The sequence below is a fragment of the Mastomys coucha genome, unplaced genomic scaffold (genome assembly GCF_008632895.1).
Source record: "Mastomys coucha isolate ucsf_1 unplaced genomic scaffold, UCSF_Mcou_1 pScaffold2, whole genome shotgun sequence".
In the NCBI taxonomy this organism is placed as follows: domain Eukaryota; kingdom Metazoa; phylum Chordata; class Mammalia; order Rodentia; family Muridae; genus Mastomys; species Mastomys coucha.
The window spans coordinates 5,002,961-5,024,157 of NW_022196902.1; the positions used below are offsets into that span (position 1 = coordinate 5,002,961).

Genomic DNA, 21,197 nt, shown 5'->3' on the forward strand with positions numbered 1-21,197 from the left:
AAAAAAAAAAAAAAAGAAACACCACTCTTAACCAACCCCCAACCCCCAAAAAAGTACTATTTTTTTTTTTCAGGGCAGGGTTTCTCTATGTAGCCCTGGCTGTCCCAGAACTCAGGTGTAGACCAGGCTGGCCTTGGACTAGGAGATGCACCTGCTTCTGCCTTCTAAGTGCTAGGATTAAAGACGTGAGACACCATTGCCTAGCTCAAACTACACAATTTAGAGCTGAGGCCCCCACCATACTTTGTTGACTCTTGGTTTAGAGCAAGAGGAAGAGGAGATTTCTAGTCCCCCTTCCCCACTAATCTTGCAAGAAGCAGGCTCAAAAATCTGCTCAGGTCTTACAAGAAGTAGAATGAGTGAACTTAGTTTAAATCCTTCCACTGCATTATCAGAATTCACAACAATGCCACCGCTTAGTGCAGGGTGTGGTTCATTTAAATTTGAATAACTCAAAATGCTTCTTAAAGCTTTTGACCAGATTTTTTTTTTTAGCCACCAAGATGAGAAAGCACTTCATTAAAATAATCCCACAGAATAATCTAGCTCTTCAGTCTGATAGGCAGTGAGATTGTCTACCTAAAAATGCAAGGAAATCTCTACATACTGAAGTTCTTTTCCCTCCAATAAACACTAGACACTACTCAAAATAAAAATTAAAACAAATAATAATAATAAAGCCTTGAATTCCTATCTGTGTAATCAGCCAGGTAAGAGAGAGCAGGCTGGGTTCTTAGGAGAGAGTTGGGCAGTTAGGGATTAAAGGAGACTCAGTGGCTCCTCCATAACCTGAGAACACTAGTGAGCTCACAAAACCAGCAAAGCCTGGGGGGATCAATTATTGCTATTGAACCTCCTGAGAAATGCAGGCAGGTCTTGGTCTCCTTTTAAAACAAAACAAACAAAAATCTCTCTCATTTTTATCTACTTAGTCCATAAAAATTACTTTTATAATCCGATGTTTGACAAAGCAACAGAGCTTTTTTCTTAAAATAAATAAATAAATAAATAAATAAGACAGGGAAATGCGCATTGCCCAGTAGAGCTGGATCTCAGAATGGTACCCCTGGGGCAAACAACCTCTTACCTCCAGTGTGTGGCACTTCCCTCGAATTCTATTACACAGAAGCTGGTAGCTCTCCAGCACCTCATTGAACTCCAAAGTCAACTCCTGGCCACCAGAGGGCACCTTGGCAGCCACCAGCTTGATGCTGTCCTTCAGAATTTTCACCCTCACCTCCTTCTGCAACACATCCTCTTTTGCCCTCTGTCACAAGAAAGGAGCAATTTGAAACATGGTTCTCTGTGACTAATATCTTTCTTTTAAAAAAAATAATAATAACTAATCCAATATCAAAACAACTAAATGATTCTATATGCCTGACTAAAACACTATTTTAAAAAGTATGTGGCCTGAGTTTCTTGAACGAAGAATGCTAAAAATAAAATCTCACCCTTCTAGTTTCCAATTCCCAGTGCCCACAACATTTTCTTTTAATACCACCAAGAGTTTAGAGGCAAGTTATCCTAAATAGTGTCTACTGGCAAGATATATTTTCAAATTTTGGGCCCAGGGTAGGAATCAAAATGAATTCATTTTAAATGACCACTGGAGGTCTGAACACATTAAATTGAAATAAATAAACACCACCCCCCAAAATGGCAGGACACCGTGGCAGAGGCATCTATTAAAATGACCCACAAATCCTTGTAAAAACATTTTCCTCCTAGAACATGGGTCCATCCATCTTTCCAATAATGAAAATGAAGAAGTTCCGCTGGACAACTAGATACAGAAATAACTGCTTCCTGGCTTTCCATCTGTGCTGAAGGCGTTTAATCTCATATGCAAGAAAATCTACCTGAAGCCCCCTTCAGCTTGCTTTATTGCTTAATGGATTTCAGCTCTCCCAGGGTGAGGGAAAAGTAATTAAGTGTAGTGGCTTTTAAATTCCTAATGGCTGTTTTGAAGAATAAAAATAAATAGAGTGTTGCCCAATCAGAGATCTTAATCTCATTTTTCTTCACTGTCAACTACAATGGCTTTTAAAAACAGCACCAAAGTACAGTTCCAACAGTGTGAGTGATAAATGAGGTAGTCATTCTTTATATAGTAAACTACTTTTAAATATTTTCAATACTAAAAATACTTTTAAAACTTTTCAAAAAGAGCTACATAAAAAGTATATATATTTTGATCCCTCAACACAGATTACATAAGTCTCTTTTCATGTGTACTGACTCAAGATAGCATGCATGAACATCACAAAGACTCTTTTTAAAAACTACCTGCACAGAGAGGCTTACCTTAGTCACACTACCAGTTGGGTTAAGAGTGGGGCGATCATATACCATGTTACTTGATCTTTTACAAAGAGAAGGGTGCATCTTCTTTTTTTTTTTTTTTTTTTTTTATTAAGGACAGGATTTCTCTGTGTAGCCCTGGATGCTCTGGGACTTGCTCAGTAGACTAACTGGCCTCAAACTCAGAGATCCTTCTGCCTCTGCCCCTCTGCCCCTGCCTCTGAATACTGGGATTAAAGTTGTGCCCCACCACCACCTGACAAGAAAGATGACCCTTAAAGACAGAATCATGCCTTCATGCTTGAAGAATAGTGGAGGCAATGCGGGTCTGAGGCCCAGTTCTTTCCTTATACAAGAACAACTACTGACACAAGAATAGACGTTTCTGGAATCTGACCTGGAGCCTGGGACTCCAACTTATCTTCACCTTATCTTCTCTCTGTACGCCATGCTACCTGCTCCAAGGTCATTCTGGGGTTCCCTTGTACCCAATACTGACTCTATACCCCCTACTTCCCCCTCCAAGGACATTCTGGGCTTCCCTGGGCTCCCAATAATGATGAGAACCAAACCCATTAGAACTAGGAAAACCTCCAGCTAACTTCTGAAATCCCCTTTGCTCCTTACCAAAAATTACACTTCCTGGAAACAGTGACAGAAGTCACACACCATAAAATATACACCAAGAAATTATTAAAATGATAAAAAATTTACATTACATGTGTTTACTACAATAATAAAAGAAAAATTACAGTTTCTCCTCATATCCCTTCTTTAAGACAAAAATCTACATGACTATCCCCAGGGACTTCCCAGCATTGATCAGCTCCGGGATGGACTTGAACCAGTGGACTGGCATCAGCTTCCTTTCCCAACTAAAATCACCACAGCTGCTTTTCACTCACTCCTACTATGAGAGCGGACTTGTCTATATGGTTCTGTGTAGTATGACAGGTGAGGGACCAGCAGACTGACTAGGGTGAAGAGGGCAGTCAGGAGGGAGGAATTACCTTCATTTCCTCCACCGCACTCTCGAGTTCCTCTGGAGATTTGTACTCAAAGTCCCTCTCCAGGTAGTCCTCTTCAGCCTGAGCCATCCACTCCTGCATCTCAGCCAAATCCTTTTTCAAGTTCATGGCTTTTTCCTGACTATCCGACAACCTGCTTTTTTGAATAGCAATCTAGGAAGGAAACACCATTCCACTCAGTAAACAAATTTTAGTACATTAAATGCCAAGTTCTACCCTTTAATATTTAATTGCACTGCAATAAATTTCCAGTCTTATGTTTTAACATTCAAGTAAAACTTTTTAAGCATCCTGTGCTGGTCTGTTTATTGTAAGAAATAATGAAAATATAATGAATTCTACACATTTTAGTCATGAAGCTACCTACCTAGAAGATGTCTACTAAAACTCTGCTTTTTTGTTGTTCTTGTTGTTGTTTTCTTTTTAGTTTTGGTTTTCGAGACAGAAGGTTTCTCTTTGTAGCCCTGGCTATCCTGGAACTCACTCTGTAGACCAGGCTGGCCTTGAACTCAGAAATCTACCTGTCTCTGCCTCCCAAGTGCTGGAATTAAAGGCATGTGCTACCATTGCCCAACCTACTATAACTCTGAAAACAGGGTTCACAGCTGGTGGTTTTTCTCCCTGGTAGCCTGCACAGTACCTCCCAACACTGTGAAAGGTAGGCAGCAGAAACTAACTTGGCTTCTGACCTTTTAATTCCACATTAAGGAGCTTAACCTATAGCGATAATATAGGTATATACATCAAGTAATTTAATTGTAACACTGTTGTGTGTGTGTGTGTGTGTGTGTGTGTGTGTGTGTGTGTGTGTGTGTGTACAGGAAGCAGAATTCCCATGGTGTCCTCAGATCCCTAAAGTGAGCCTGGAGCTGGGCATGGTTGCCCATTCTTTTAATGCTGACCCTTGGGAGGCAGAAGCAGGTAGATCTCTGTGAATCCAGGGCCAGCCTGCTCTGTAGAGTAAGACCTGTCCTCAGAAATAAGGGGAAAAACTGAGGATGAGAGGAACTACTATAAAACATGCCCATAAGATATTACCCTATAAAATGTAGAAGATGAACACTCAAGAGATGGCTCAATGGTCAAGAGCACTGGCTGCTCTTCCAGAGGATGCAGGTTCAATTCCCAGTACCCACATGATGGCTCACAAATATCTGTAACTTTAACTCCAGTTCCGGAAAATCCAACATTCCACACACATAGATATACAGACAGACAAAACACCAAGGCACATAAAATAAATTTTTAAAAAAAAAAAAAGGAAAGTAGAAAATACATCTGAAAATAGCTATCTATCTGAATCTGGCTCAGTAACTTGATGAAGTACTTCAGAGGAGTCTGGAAATATCTTCAGAGTTCCTCACCTAACCACAAACTCACTTCAGCTGAAAGAGACGCTCCTGTCACACAGGAACAGTACAACTTTCCCCTGACACGTCCAGTAGCCTGCTCAAATTACACATCTGAATGGAGGCCAGAGCTGACAGTAACCGGAGGCCAGGACAGGAACAGGATGGGCTCCCAGGAATGTGGGTTAAGGAACAGTTAGTGGCTTTCCTGTTCCCTCCCTCCAAACAGGAGCACAGGCCTAAAAATAGACAAGCAACTTTTCTTTCCATGCCCACCCCGCAAGCTAGGGTGTGACTCTCATAGGAGAAGCTACAACAGCGCACAGCACTCTCTCCACGCTGGATGCACAATACTTTCACTTGGGCAGCTTTTACGAAAACTATAACAGTGTGTGTGTGTGTGTGTGTGTGTGTGTGTGTGTGTGTGTGTGTGTGTGTGTGTGTGTAAATGCAATATAGTCACATAAATGGTGGCTCTTGGGCCCATTTCCAGAAGGTTCTTTGCTAACAACAGTAGATTTTATCATTTTAATGGATCCATAGAATAGTTGAGAATAAAACCCCACAAAAATTATAATTATATACTTGGTATTTTAGAACAGTGTTAATTTCTGTCATGGTATCATAACATGAGACACATTTCTGTGCATTTTTATTTGACATGGCTTTTTTGACTTATTTTTATTTTGTGTGTAGGTGTGTTTTGCTTGTATACCATGTGCCTACAGTACCTATGAACACCAGAAGAGGGCATATCAAGATCATTTGGAACTGGAGTTACAGACTGCTGTGTGCTGCCATGTTGGTGCTGGAAATGAAACTGGGTCCTCAGCAAGAGCTGAAGGAATCTTAACTGCTAACCCATCTCTCCAGCCCTAGATATACCTATTTTTACTATCTATATATCTATATCTATCCTCTAAATTTTACTAGTTAGTGATACGTTGTCTAGAACTAATCTAAATTTTTTGTTTGTTTGTTTGTTTGTTTGTTTGTTTGTTTCGAGACAGGGTTTCTCTGTGTAGCCCTGGCTGTCCTGGAACTCACTCTGTAGACCAGGCTGGCCTTGAACTCAGAAATCCGCCTGCCTCTGCCTCCTAAGTGCTGGGATTAAAGGTGTGCACCACTACTGCCTGGCTCTAAATACTTTCTATACCATAGATTTTATATTGTTATGAGCAAGTGGGTAAACAGACAAAAGCAGGATGATGGATGGATGCGTATATATGACAAACCAGAGATGGTGATGTTAGACAATGGATGGATGAAGATGATGGAGGAGGAAGGACAGATGGATGAATGCATGGATACAGGGAGACGGGGGATAAGTAGATGGAGATGCTACATGGTTGCTTATTCCTCAGTGTCACTTACGAACCATGTCCTCTATTTCCTTAGACAAAACTCCCAGCTACTTACACTATCAGATTATGAAGCAGATACAGAAATACAAACTCTGTTAGTGTATTCAGTGATGTTCCAAAAAGATTCTTTTCTTGCGTTTGATCATGGCATTTTGACAAATGCCTATACTGTAATATATGACAATAATTTCAAGTCCCTGTCTAAAGCATATTTTCAGAGATAGAAAATGTAATATAAGACTAGCTACTGATAAATCCTGGAATAGGTCCATGGGTGTTTCTCTGTATTATTATAATTTTCTTCATTAAAATATGTTCAAACTGAAGATGGTGGGCTAAAACAAAAACAAAGCATTCATGCCACCATAGGATAACTTCCCATTCTCTCCCCCCACTGGTCTGCCTCTACTGGCTCAAAGTTAAAGCTTGATTTTTAACTAAGATAATGTGACTAATATGCCCCCAGCTTTATTCACACCTTTTATTCACTGTCTTCCGGTTCCCACGCCCCAAGGGCACCAAGAATTTTAAAAAACAGGGCTGGTGAGATGGCTCAGTGGGTAAGAGAACCTACTGCTCTTCCAAAGGTCATGAGTTCAAATCCCAGCAACCACATGGTGGCTCACAACCACCTGTAATGAAATCTGATGCCCTCTTCTGGTGTGTTGGAAGACAACTACAGTGTACCTATTTATAATAATAAATCTTTTAAAAAAAAGAATTTTAAGAGCTAAAATCTTAAAAAGATGAAACATAAAAAGCAGCCTTTGCATGTGCCGAGTCAGTTCCCCCTCCATCCTTCCAGAACAGGACTCATCAATTTATCTGCCCCTGAGAAGCTCCTCCCCCTGAGTTCCTACCATTCAGACACCACCACAATCCACACACAGCAGACCATCTGCCAATCTCCGGAGCCACCCGGAGGCATCAGTTTTCCATCTTACACTGTCCTCCATCCAAGCCCCGTCTCTGTTCCCAGAGACAGTCTACCCATGGTATCTCTCCAGCCAAGAGTCATCAACTCTGAGATCTCCGCAATGACCTAAGTGCTTTCTCTGCTTTCACCCTTGGCTTCCCAAAGCAAACCCCATCTACACAAAAGCTGAAGGGAACGTAAAGTGTTTATCATGTGTCACGTCTCTGCTCCAGACACTCAAACTTGAGCCAGTGAGCTCAAGCAGTAAAGGCACTTGCAGGCAAGCCTGGAGAACTGAGTTCAATCACCCAGACTCACACAAAGGTAGAAGAGGGCTCAGTCCGGAAAGTTACTTTTGACCTCTTCATGTACCAGCACACACGCGTGCGTATACTCACAATAATAACAAACAAAATAAGTTAACAACTTTTCAAGACTGCTCACACTAGTTGCCATCATTCTTAAAATCAAATCCAGACTGCTTGCCCCAGTGACGGCCTATCTCCCCCTTCCTTTGGACTACAGGTATTCCTAGTTCTCATATCATTAACTCCCTCACTCTCTTGCAGCTGCAGCACCCTGGGTCCTCAAGAAACGCCCCGTTCACTTCCACAGCTGAACTTTCAAACAGGAAACTCCCACACTGTATGTCTGTACCTAACCCTGGCATGGCCCGCCTCTTCCTCTATTCAGGATTCTACAGTAATGTCCCAATCTGAGCAACTCCCTGGCCAAGCTACTGTAAGCAAACCTACCTTCTCTTAACTCTGGGCTGTCCCTCCCTGACTGTTCACCTGCCTCACAGGAATGCAAACACCACAAGGGGAAGCTTTTTCCCTGGTCATTTCTGTGTCCCAGAGCACACAAAGAAGCCTGGCAGCAGACACTAATTAAGAAAATACTATACTGTGGCTGATTAATAAATATCTGCTGCTTAAAAGATTAATAGCTATAATTAGTGAATACCACACTCAAATGTCCTCAAGGCAAGACAAGGGTCATAAATAAATGTGTGCAACTTGGTTGAAAACAGAAAGAATAGCAAAGTCCTGAGTCTCACTGAGCAAGCAGTACTCTTCCTTAATCTTAAATATATATTAAATTTATATTCATACAATATACTAATATAAATATAGAATTTATACAATATATATTAAGGTATTTAACATGTCTTATATATTTAATATTAATATGTATCTTTTATCTACCTTTTATATCTTTATATATGTATTTATATATATGTATAAGTAATATATAAATAAATAGTTAAAATAAGTAAATATTTATATATTATATATTTATATATATAAGATATATGTATCTTTATATATGTGTCTTCAATATATATTTAATATCTATCTTAAAACTAGGAAAGAATATTGTTTGTATGTGTGTATAGCACATACACACACACATACATACATACATGTGTGCATGTGTCTGCGCATGCGGGGATGTATGCTTAAGTATGTTTTATGCTTTCCTGTAAGAATTCTGGAGCACTATTTTTCAATTTTGTTTTCATGGTCAAGAGAAGCAAGAAACAGTGTGTCCCCCTCCTAAAGAAAGTGCAAAGCTCACCTCTTTGCTGAATTTCTCCAGCTGGGATTGGTAATCCATGAGTCTTGCCTGTACCCACGTCTTGACTCCAGTGACTGGACACCTCTGAAGGCTAGTCTCTATTTCCCTCATGCTCTTCAGGGATGACTCGATTGTTTCAATTTCATTAGCAAATGTCTGAATAGAGGAGATAAGTCCACGTTAAGTCTACTGCCATGTGAGTGGGCATCAGTATCACTCTTATCTACTTGGATCCTGCAAATATTTCAAGGACAGAGTGCCTGGGGGTCAGGATTCTCAGCTATTTAAGAGATGACTCACTTCAAGAAATTCATTTCACCTGGCATTCAATACAGTCGCTTGCTAAAAATTAAATTAGAATGACTTGAATCTCAGTGGGAAGTATGACTTTTAATTAATTTAGAGTAGCAAGCGGTTCTCAACCTGCAGGTCGAATCCCTTTGGGGGGTCACATATCAGACAGCCTGCATACCAGATATTTACATTATGATTCGTAACAGTAGCAGAATTACAGTCATGAAGTAGCAATGAAAATAATTCTATGGTTGGTGTTCGCCACAATATGAGGAACTGTATTAAAGGTCACAGCACTAGGAAGGGTGAGAACCACTGCTTTAGAGAGATCTGATGATTCTTAAGCATAAATTGTATTGCTAGCACATTTCATTGGCTAGATATACTTCTCATAAAGGCTCATCATGTGGTACAATGGCAGCAACATGCTTATGGTATCATTACATTAAGATCACCATCTTAACAGAAAAGAACGGCTTCCGAGGAAATAAATTCACTCTTGTTCTTGTCATGAATTCTATAACCACAGACAGCAATAAAATATGAGCAATCAGTCTGTCCTTTATTAGCTATAAAGCCAAAATAAAAGCTTTATAATAAAAGACTCTTTATCTAGACTTCATACGCCCTATTCTTACAATCTTAATAATGGCAAGTGACAAAGAGTGAGAAAAAAATGTTATTTATTCAAAGTAGGATTGCCAGAGCAGCAGAACTCACAGCACATTGGTCAAGCTGCCTCTGCAGAGCATCTCCTTGGGCAGCCTGTTCTTTCATGAGGAAGTCTTTGACGCCATTCGTCCACTTCTCAATGACTTCTGAATCAGCCTAAATCGAACACAATAATAGAGGGGGATATTACTCAGTGACATTCAACACGCCACATCTCAAGATCTATTGGGACCAAAGAAAAAGGCAACTTCTCAAAACTTGATAACATCATTTTCATTTTATTTCATTTCCTCTTTGAAGTCTCCTAACTTGGAAAGTAAGTCTTTAGTTTATCCTCAAGTACACATTTCAAAAAATGACAGTCTAGTGATCATTCCACACGTCCCAAGCCACTCTGGAATAAACCGTTTTATTTCAATGCAAGCAATATTTAGGACTAAGATTCAAATTATGCAAAAAAAAATCCTATTCTAGTCATAATCAAAACAACAACAAAAAAAACCTTTTGTTTTAAACCAACTTATAGCAATTTTTTCTCACAAGTTGCTGGAACTGGGAGTGAGCACACGGCATCATGAAGGAAACATGATGCAGGACTCTTCACTCTTCCATGGGATGCCTGCTTCCGTGAAAATAGAACTAGCCACTGTCTGGTGTATTTCAGTTCTTTTTTTTTAAGATTTATTTATTATTATACATAAGTACACTGTAGCTGAGTTCAGACACACCAGAAGAGGGCTTCAACTCTCATTACAGATGGTTGTGAGCCACCATGTGGTTGCTGGGGTTTGAACTCAGGACCTTCGAAAGAGCAGTCAGTGCTCTTACCCACTGAGCCATGTCGCCAGCCCCTGTATTTCAGTTCTTTTAACTATTCAAAGCTAATAAGTACAAAAAGAAGGCAAACGTTTTCTAGAAAGTAGGCGTTAGAGAGGAGATTGCAAAGGAGTAGCTGTATAGAAGTCAATGGCAGCCACACTTAAACTTCAATACTAAAGCGGTAGCCACTTTTCCCAAAGCCTTCACTGGCTTAGTTCCTTCTTCAGTGGTTAGTCTGCCTTGCTAATTTCCCTAATGTTTCCCTGAGTCCCCTTCAGTTCTTTCTTGATCACTCCTAGAAATAGAAGTAAAAATGAATGGTCAAATTCGAAAATGACTACCGTGTGTCTCCCTAGTCCTGGGAAGGCTAAATATTCTTTCTTTTCTGACATTTATAGGGCAAGATAGCCGGGTAACGCACAAACCATTCTGATCCATGTGCTCTGGAGACAACAAAAAAATTATTTAATATTCCTATAATATACCAAACAAAACCAACTATTATTATTCTAATGAAGCTGGAATGAATCGTAAAGCCAGAACTTGCCATATAGCTATGACGTTATACCTATAAAATACCACCTGAAACCATTTTGGATTTTTCTTATTGTGAAGTTGTCCCATGCTTCTTTTGGGTTAAACTGGTTTGTTCTTAAATATATCAGGAACAACATCAAGACTCACTAAAACCCCAGTATTCTCAGTAATTGCCTCAAAATAAGCTTCCTCTATCAAACACTGCTTAACAGAGGGATAGTATAACTATAGAACTTGATCATTATAAATACCAATCTTTTTATTATGCTGACAATAGCAGTTTAAAAAACAGACCAGACAAGCCAACAGAATAATTAAAACTTTTAACCTTTCCACTCTCCTACCAGACTCTCTTCCTAATTTTTCCTCTACTTAAAAAGTAGACAGAGAAACACCATTTTCTATTGGTTATAGGTTTGGGCCTGGGTAGTTGGTTGGGTTTCATTGGTTTTCTTGCTTTTCAGTGTTAGGATTTTTTAGTGACATAATGGCAGACATTGTTTATAACTAATAAATACTAGTAAAAATGGAAGTGGGGCTAGAGGGATATCCCAGCAGATAAGAACACTCACTGCTCTTACAGAGAACCAGGGTTCTGTCTCAGCACCTCCAAGGCAACGCACAACTGTCTTTAATTTCAGCTCTGGAAGATCCAGCGCCCTCCTCTGGCCACTGTAGGTACTGCATGCATGTGGTACAAGTACATAGATGCAAGTACTCAGATAGGCACATAAGATTTAAAATTAATCACTAAAAATAAAAACTGGTCTCATGAAACGTGCCCTTTAAAATTGCATGTTTGCCCCACTACATTATTAATCTCCATCCTGAATTCCTAAAGAACATAGTATTTCTGCGGTACTAGGAAATCCATCGAAGCTAGTTTTGAAAGAGAAAAATAGTTTCACAGCTAAGATTTTTCATTAACACATACACGTGCCTCATAACCCAAGAGGGCTAAGAGTCACAGTCAGCTCTGACTAAAATGGACAGCTTTAACTCATCACTGGGAAACGAGAGGAAGTTTTAGGGGATCAGTCACCTCTTCCTCACCTTCTCAGGAACCCCCAGACACAGGTGGGGACACCCAGCCCAGGAACATCTATTCCTCCTTGTTCTCAGTTTCACTGAGAAAAAAAGAAAGAAGAGTGCAGCAGACACACACAAGCCCCACAGATAACCATCCTATCAGAGACAGAGAAACAAAAAGACACCCTGTTCTTCACTACAGAAAATCTGACGTCTAATCCCTGTGTGCCATGATGGTGTGATGCCGAGCTCTCCAGCTAACAACATGGCTGTAAGAAACTGATTCTGTTCTTGGCACCTCAGTTGCTCACCTGTAAAGACAGAATAACAACAACAACAACTGTCTTTTATTGTTCTCAAAAATCACAGACAGTGTTGGGACAGAGATCGCCACATGGATGCACGCAATATACGCTTAGCACCCAGGAGTGCATCTGCCTCATTATTAACAACACAGACCTCACTGGAGAGCTGATGCTTCTAAATCCTAGAACTTAGATCCTGTCAGAGATGTCCAGGAATGCCAGAGTGAAGATATGTTCGCTAAAAAAATCAGGTACTTTTTTTTTTTTTTAAATTGCTGTCAGCATTAACATTTGTTCAGTCCTATAACTGTTTTAAAGTACCTGGAAAATGGCCATCTGAAAGAGCTCAACAGTGGCGTATCTAATGGGCACCGTCAAAGAGCTCAGCAGGAGAAGGGTCAAGTAAATGGGAACCAGTCCAAACCTTACAAATGCCTTGCAGGGGCAGATTTACTGGGCACATCACCCTGTCACCACCCTGAGTAGTAGCAAGGGGAGGTCTTCACTCATGAAAACTAGCTGCCACCAGCCTGCAGGAAAGTGCACAGACTCAGCTCCAGACTCCTCTTTCTCACACACATACACACACACACACACACACACACACACACACGAGTATCTATTCTTCCCTGGAAGGAAAATCTTCTCATGTTTCTGTAGCAGAAACTGCCTATCAATACCACAAACCAGCTCATCTGAAGCCAGTGTTGACGCGTGGTGTAGGACTAAGACCACTAGAACACTTCTGAACCAAATTCGAAGCAAGCTTTAAAGAAATACTGGCCAGGATGATACACTCTGGTCAGGTCCATTCCAGGGTTCAGAGAAAATGGAGTCACATTTCGCCCAAACTTTTCAAGCAAACCTCTAAGGCTGCATATTTCCCAGCAGGTCCAATCAGAGGTTAACATACATCCTGCCCGGGGCCCTCCTGACTGCCTACATGTGATCAAACACATCTGGTGCAGTTGCGTCAAACAAATTTGTTAAAAGAAGTAAGAACATGTGCCTCGTTATCTTATATAAACAAGAGCCTCCAGCGTTTCTGGAACTATCTTTCCTTGGACAAGGGGCTCACAGGGTAGCATTTTGGTTTCATGTAATTAAAACTTACACTATAACTCTAGCTCTCACACTAGTTCCTCAGCTAAGTCCGTCCCAAAGAACATGAAAGATTTCACAAGAACAATACAGTCTCTCTAGCCATTTAAAAATCACACTACTAAAGAGTTTTAGGAGGGGCTGGAGAAATGGCTCAGCAGTTGAGATCCTGAGTTCAAGTCCCAGCAACCACATGGTAGCTCACAACCATCTGTAATAGCATCTAATGCCCACTTCTGGTGTATCTAAAAAAACAGCTACAGTGTACACATATCCATAAAACAAATAAATAAATCTTTAAAGTGCTTAGGAGTTTACAATCTACAACAACAAACAATAGTTTCTTTGCCTCTATCCAACTTACTGAACAAACACAAGAATACACACACATGTACACACACACACAGTTCTTTAAGGGACTTCTCTTCTAAATAAACTAGTTTAAAGTTCCTAGGAGGAGCTCGGGAGGTGGCTCAGTCAGTAAACTGCTTTTCTGGTAAGCATGGGGGCCTGAAGCTGATCTGCAGAACCCACATAAAAGCAGGACATGTGACAAACGCTGGCAAAAGGTAAGATTCCCGGGACACAGGGAGATTCCTGGAGTTCACTGGCCAATCAGAATAGTCTAACCTGGGAGCCCCAGGTCCCAGAGAGAGACCTTGTTTTAAAAACAGTCCAAAGACAATCATCTGGTCTCTGGCCTCCACACATATTCTCTGTCTGTCTGTGTTTCTGTGTGTCTGTCTTTCTGTCTCTGTCTTTGTCTCCCTCTGAGCGTTCATTCCTCTGTTTCTCTGTCTATCTCTGTCTCTGTCTCTCTGACACACACACACACACCACATCACCAGTAAATTTGTAATAAAAATGTCTGCCAAAAATTAATCAGTTCTAGTCTAAGACAGTAATCATTTCTCATTCTCATTTCTACTCATAAATATTCAAGCACGATGAAATTGCTAATAATGTGGTTATTTAGAGGACCTTAAAATACCAAAAAATTCTCCTTTGGAATGGTGAAAAGTTTTTAAAACATTGACCATCCCTCCAGAAAACTTCTTGAGTAGGCAACACCCTGAGGCAGATCACAGTGAAGAAATGTAGGGTCAATGAAACAATCCCTTTGCACCTTACCCTGTCCCCCTCCTAAGCTGGCGACAGAAGCATTTGAAAGCGTGGAACCTCTCCACAGGAGAGCCTGAGACTCGAGGGTACACTGCAGCCCCTCAGGCTGGACAACAGCCACATGCCTGGCATTTTTCCCTTCCTGCCCTGCCATTAGCTGGAATGAATGTGGATCCTTAAGCTGTTCATTTCTGCCCTAAGACAGGGACAAAACCAGCTTTGAAAAATAGAGTTAGCACAGGAACATAAAATAAAGATCTTCCTATTCTGCTCAGATCGGAGGCATTCTGGAGCCTGTAGCAGACACTACCGGGGGTTTCAACAGATACCGAAAGCCTATTCCAAAGACTGTCACTGAGAGGAAGACAAAGAATGACATTGCCACCACATCAGCACATCTAAACCTGTGTCCCGAGATCCAAGGTATGGAACGGCCCATTGTCTGCTGGAAGGAGTAAAAATGATGGGGGAGAGGGGGCAAGATTTTAATTATTCTATCAGGCTTGTAGTCTCTAGAAAGGTTACATTAGCTAAATACTGATTTTATTCTTCCTTATCTTGACCCTGAAATAACTTCCAAAATAATTTCAAAACCTGTTCCTTCAATGGCAGAGTCCCCAGCACATCTTTTCAGCATTCTGGAGCAGAATGCATTGGCTTGGCAAGTGTCCTTGACTTTGAGTAACTGAACAAAGAAGAGAACGAAGCAGAGAGCTGTGCCATCCATTGTTGAGGATAAGTGGGTTTTAGACAGTTGAGTCCAAGCTCAGGAGAGAAGGGGCAGGCCATGACACACCTACAGAGTGACTCCTGCAGATCTTGGCCATCTACCTCCTCTTACTGTTGGGCACAAAGGTCTATCTTCAAAGAGCTCACACCCTGGGAGGGGGAGGAGAAACACAGAGTTCTAAGCAAGATAAAACTCCACAGGGTGTAGATGGGAGCACAAAAAAGGTGAGGAAGGTTCGGGCTGTGCTTTGGAGTTGAGCAAGACTGATGATTGACTGATCATGATGTTTGTTCTTAAAGAATCAGCCTGGGTGGGGGAGGGGGGGCTGAAGAGATGGTTCAGTGGTTACGAGCACCCGGCTGCTCTCCTAGCAACCACAGGGTGTCAGCCATCTGTAATGGGATTTGAGCACTCATATACAATAATAAAAAAATAAATAAAACTTAAAAAAACATCAGCCAGGGGAACTTGATATACCAACAAAGATGTGTGTGTCATGTCCAGAGGAAGTCCTTTGGGACCCATGATTCTCTCCCAACCTGATGCCACTCACAGTGGGGACAATGGACAAGCTAGAAGAGGAAAGGGCAGGGACTGTGTGATAAAGTGAGCATTTTACTCAGATGATGACAACCAGACCATCCCTTGCATCAGTAGGAAGACGAATTTCCAAGGTAACAGCTGGGAATCAGGAACTGGAACTGTTAGAAAGTGGAGGGCAGAGCCAAGAGGCAAAACTAGGTTTCGTGGGCACTTACAGGTTGGTAATGTTCCAGGTATGCCCACACTGCAGGATCTTGAGTGGGGAAAAGAAATAATAGAAAGCATATCACAGTCCAATAATAACCGAAGATATTACTACTGGGTGTGAGAGAGAAAAAGGAGCCCCTTTGGATTTTATTTTGTCCTCATGATTCATAAGAGAAACCTATTGGTAAAGTCAATAAGGAAAAAAATGCCTGTTTCATTTTTTCAGATGTCTCGCTGCCAGGAAGGGAGGTGATGGATTGGAAAAGCACAGCACAGAACAGATTTTTAACCCATGTTTGTGCCTAGCACTACAGGAGAGCATAGTGGTCTAGTCTAACCTTAGCCTATACAAAAGGAATTAGCTGTAAAGACAAAGGAAATGTCAAAAAATGCCAAGAAAATAAGAGGCAACTCTGACCACAGGCGCAAACACAGGGACTCCTCTTGCAAATATCACAGGGCTGGAGGGAGGAAGATAAGGTAAGAACACCACCAAAATTAATTCAGCTTCTAACACTGCTGTATATTCTTGAAAGGCTTCATTCTGAGAAGTAGGGTTTACTTTCTAAGCTCTGCACTCTATTAGCTATCGAAATGTCTGTATAAACTGATGACGTGACCGCTCCGTAGTATGGTTAAGGGAAATTTATAGAGAGCAGAGAGAGTTTAGAGATAAGAGATTTGAGGATCATTTGTTCATGAAGTAGGAGAAGTGGCTACAATCTGTGAGATTTGGAAATCTAATGGACCAACTTTGGCCATTAACTGAGTTGGACTGAGGCCATTTGCAGCAAGACAGAATGGAATCTCTCTGAGTCTGAGGAGGGGAAAATTAGAAAAGGAGGGAAAGGCTCACAAACAGGATCTCTGTCCGAGGGAGGATATCTCCCTCCAACAATCTCCAGGATGGGGCCAAGCGCATGTGGGGAGGGAAGCAGATAAGGAGAGGAAGCAGCCCAAGGGGCGGAATCTGGAATTCGGAGTTGAATATGGTGGGATGCAGAAGTCAACAGAAATAAATGGTCCACATCTTAACAGAGCCAAATCAACAGTTTGGTTTGGAAAGGGGTCCAATAGCAGAGAGAGACAGTAGCTGACCAAACAAAGCCAGCAAACTGGACAGGGCCATGAGAGAAATAGAACTCAAGGGGGTTGGGGGCGAGTTGGGGGCGAGGTAGGTCACACCACAGGACACAGATGATGGAGAGGGAGACAGAGAGTGGGCAAAAGAACAAACATAGCTGAAACAGCCGAGTTTTAAAGAGGATGCGGAGGGTGGCAACCCCATAAGAAGGCCAACAGTGTCCACCTGGACCACAGGGAGCGCTCAGAGACTGAGCCACCAACCAAAGAGCACACACAGGCTGGTCCAGGCCCATAGCATACATGTAGCAGAGGTCTGCCTTGTCTGGCCTCAGTGGGAGAGGGCGCACCTGATCCTGTAGAGACTTGATGCCCCAGGGAAGGAGGTCTGTAGGAGTGGGAGGCTCCCTCTTAGACAAGAAGGGGAAGAGGGATGGGGGTAAGAACTCTGGGAGGGAGAGAGGGGAACATTTGGGATGTCAATAAATAAAATAATTAATTTAAATAAATGGAATGAGTAGCTGGAGGAAGAGAAGCTTCAGAGCTAGAGGGAGCTTATGGTAAGAAAGGAAATGGGAGATGCCCGGATGCTAGCGTGGACTTTGAAATGTGTAGCTGGTACTTCTGGATGCTGAGGAAGCCTAAAGGCCTGTCTATGCTTTGTTATGCTAATAGAGACCACAGATAGCCAGCTTGTCCCTTCTGCCTTTTGGAATCTGGAGAAATGGAATTTCCTTTGAACCTACCAATGTCCCTCATCAGGATCTACTACAGTGTATTCTATAATACAGAAACAAACAAACAAACAAAACAGATTTGAATTAGTAGTATCTGTGGGCTGTATGTACATCAAAATCCTGCAAAGCTTCACTGTAAATACAAGCCCACCAGGACAGGAAACAGAATTACGACTAAGAATACTGTTGGCAATGAGTATTTCTAAATTATTCAGTATCTTCACAATGGCAGTCTTCAGGTATCACATATACGATTAAAAAATGCATTTTAAAAATCATCAGTTTCTGATTTTTACCAGGCTCAGTAGGTACCCACACACCTTTAGTCCCAGCACTTTGGAAGCAGAAGTAGGTGGATCTCTGTGTGTTAGAGACCAGCCTGATCTACATAGGGAGTTCATCTACATAATGAAGCCCTGTCTCAAATAATAAACTAATTGATTTAATTAGATTAAGCAAACAATTCCAGTCTCTTATCCCAAAGAAACTCCATAAATTGGCAGTGAATCTAACACCTGCTGGGCTCACAGCTTTAAAGAATGGAGATTAAAAACTAAAACATGCATCAGGACATTGGAAAAAGAAAAAAAGGTTATCCTGTCAGTGAGTGTTTACTACAATTATCTTTTAACTTTATAAAGAAACTTCAAAGTTTTCCCACATGAATTCTGAGTAGTGAATTAACAAGCAATTCGTTTGAAACAAGTGAGCAAGCGTGGCCTTTAGCATTAAAGTCAGACACGTGTTACATGTATGAAGCTACACAATTACAGAATAAATACAAATGCTATCAGTAACCTTGCTGATGACACACGGAGAAAAACAGAAAATAAGATGTTAAAGTCTGCTACTGTAATAGCAAATACTTGAATAGTGGTCCATGTGTCTGATGGAGATCATATATATATATATATATATATACATATATATATATATATATGTATATATATATATATACACACACACACACGTATACGTGTGTGTGTGTGTGTGTGTGTGTGTGTGTGTGTGTGTGTGTATAAAATCTTTAACATACCGTCCCTGAACTGGCCACTAAAGGTGCTTCTAAATACAATATTAGTAACAACAATGAAATAAAGTCTAAAACTGCATTATGCTAAACCTAGGACTTTCATATCTTATAAGGATTTTTTACTCTCTTGAAATTCCATATTCAAATAATGGCAGACCACCCTATTTAATTTTAAAAAGTCAACTTGTCACAGCCAAGAGTCACTGAGTCTGCACTGAGGGACTGGCCAGATCACACTGACCTCTGGGCCTGTCTGTGGCGAATAGTCTTGATTGTTAATTGACTTAGACGTAAGAGGAGCCACACAGGTGGATGGCACCATTCTCTAGGCATGTGATCTAGGACTGTATAAACAAACAAAGACAGATAAGCATAGGTCTGAGAGCAAGCCAGCAAGCAGCAGGTCTCTCCATGGTTTCTACTGCAGTTTCTTCCCTGACTCCCCATAGCAAAGGGCTGTGATCAGGAAGCAAAACTGCTCCCTCCACGAGATGCTGTGCTCAGCATATTTTATCACAGCATCAGAAAAGCGATCAGAACACATACCTTTAACCCACCCTAAAGTAAACTCTTCAGGAGTCACTCATGAATTCCCCTAACTATAGGATTTAAATCTGAAAATATAAAAATCAATTCACACAGCATGGGTCAACCTTGAACTCTGACATTTGAGACTAAACGGTTCTGCCTTTATGAGGGCCAACCTGGGTGCCATAAAACAGCTAGCTACATTCCTGGCTATTATGCCTCTGTTGTCACTGCTCTACCACACCCTTATGCCATGACAGTTAACAGCAAAGATGTCTTTAGACTAACACACATCTTAGAGCAAGGGGAAAAACAAAAACACTGCTGGCTGAGAATCATTGATGAGCCAATGTGTGACCATCATCAAAAAGGTTGCAGTCACAGACAAGTATAATTCTCATTCATACCACTGTAATATATATGTTCTGTGAGGATAGCAGAAGGCTGTAAAAGCTTCTCACTTGTAGTAGGAAAACTTGAAGTTGTGTGGCAGAGTGCCTACTTCCCATGATAAGACCCTGAGCTTACCCCTTACCGCAGGTTTGAAAGGCAGGCACAGTGGCACACACCTGCACTCTGAGCACTTGAAGAGATGGAAGGATCAGAAGTTCAAGGTCATCCTTGACTATTTAGCCTGGTTTAGGCCAGCCTAGGACATGTGAGAGCCTGCCCGTGTCCCCAACTCCATTCTCTACTTCCAAGTAGGTTAAATTCTTCCACTCTAACCAGTCACCACTTTACTTTGAACACTGGCTCATAGGCCATGTAGACCCCCATGCTGAAATTCTATCTTAACCACTATTAAGCTATGTCCTCGACAAGGTCTTGTACATCTCTACCAAGAAGCCTTCTCTCTACAAGGCAAAAGAAATTCATGTGCTTGCCAGCACATTAAAATATCTCTGATAAGCAACTTATAAATCCCAACATAAGCATATAACTGTGGGACAAGGAAGAAAGCAAAGTATTCAGAAAGCAGATATTCCAGTCTTGCATGATTACCACTGTGTGCCCTGAAACAAGCCTAAACTGCTATTGGCCTCTCGATTTACCTCAAAATCTCTGAGTCTGGGGATGATTTCCTCCAGCAAGTGTAAATCTCTGGAAACCTTGGTCTTTACTTTATTCCATTTGCCTTGGACATCATCAAATTCTTGTTTATATATCTTCCCCACATCAGGAAGCAAATTTTTCTCCAAAGTCTTTGTTTCTTCTGAAAGTTTCTGTAATGTAGGTTTTTGACTCTCAAGGGTTTCATCAAGGGCCTGCAAAAGTTTCAAGAGATTAAAACCATTCATAACGACGTAGGTATGTACCAGCACAGACTTAGAAATTATAAAGAAAAAGTGCATACTAAGAAAAGTCAAAGCTTTCTTTTCATAAGTAGGTGTGGCATAATGTATTCTGTACATTAAAACCCCATAATCGCACACACAGTGTAGAACAAGAGGCCAAGATCAAGAGTTGGTCTTTTCTATCAGGTACCATAGTGTAAAGCAATGTTTCTCAATGTGAGAGTGGAGATTCCTTTGGGGAGTCTAACAACCCTTTCCCAGGGGCTACATAACAGATATTCTGCATATCAAAGATGTACATTATGATTCATACCAATAGCAAAATTGGAGTTATGAGGTAGCATTGAAAATAATGTTATGACTGGGGGGTCACCACATCCTGAGGAACAGTATTAAAGGGTCACAAGTGTCAGGAAGGTTGAGAAACATTGGCACAGACTAGCCTTTGGGCCACTGGAAGCAGGAGAGTGATTTAGTCAACATAATTTAAGTGGCTCCCAGCACTTGGGAGGCTGAGGCAGGAGCACTGCACTCAGTTCTAGGCCAACCTGCACTACAGAGTAAAACCCTGCCTCAGAGAGAGAGAGAGAGAGAGAGAGAGAGAGAGAGAGAGAGAGAGA

General features: G+C 41.2%; 1 protein-coding gene across 8 annotated transcripts in view; it reads right to left on the bottom strand.

Moving 5' to 3' along the window:
- Utrn (utrophin) overlaps positions 1 to 21,197 on the bottom strand; it is a 509,106-nt gene that overhangs the window by 337,043 nt on the left and 150,866 nt on the right. For all 8 annotated transcript variants that reach the window (XM_031380393.1, XM_031380398.1, XM_031380394.1 and 5 more), the window contains 5 exons: positions 20,335 to 20,547; positions 9,557 to 9,664; positions 8,543 to 8,698; positions 3,315 to 3,485; positions 1,088 to 1,267 (listed from right to left, as the gene is read on the bottom strand). In XM_031380393.1, coding sequence (XP_031236253.1) covers positions 1,088 to 1,267; positions 3,315 to 3,485; positions 8,543 to 8,698; positions 9,557 to 9,664; positions 20,335 to 20,547 — 828 coding nt within the window. The remainder of the gene's footprint in view (positions 1 to 1,087; positions 1,268 to 3,314; positions 3,486 to 8,542; positions 8,699 to 9,556; positions 9,665 to 20,334; positions 20,548 to 21,197) is intronic.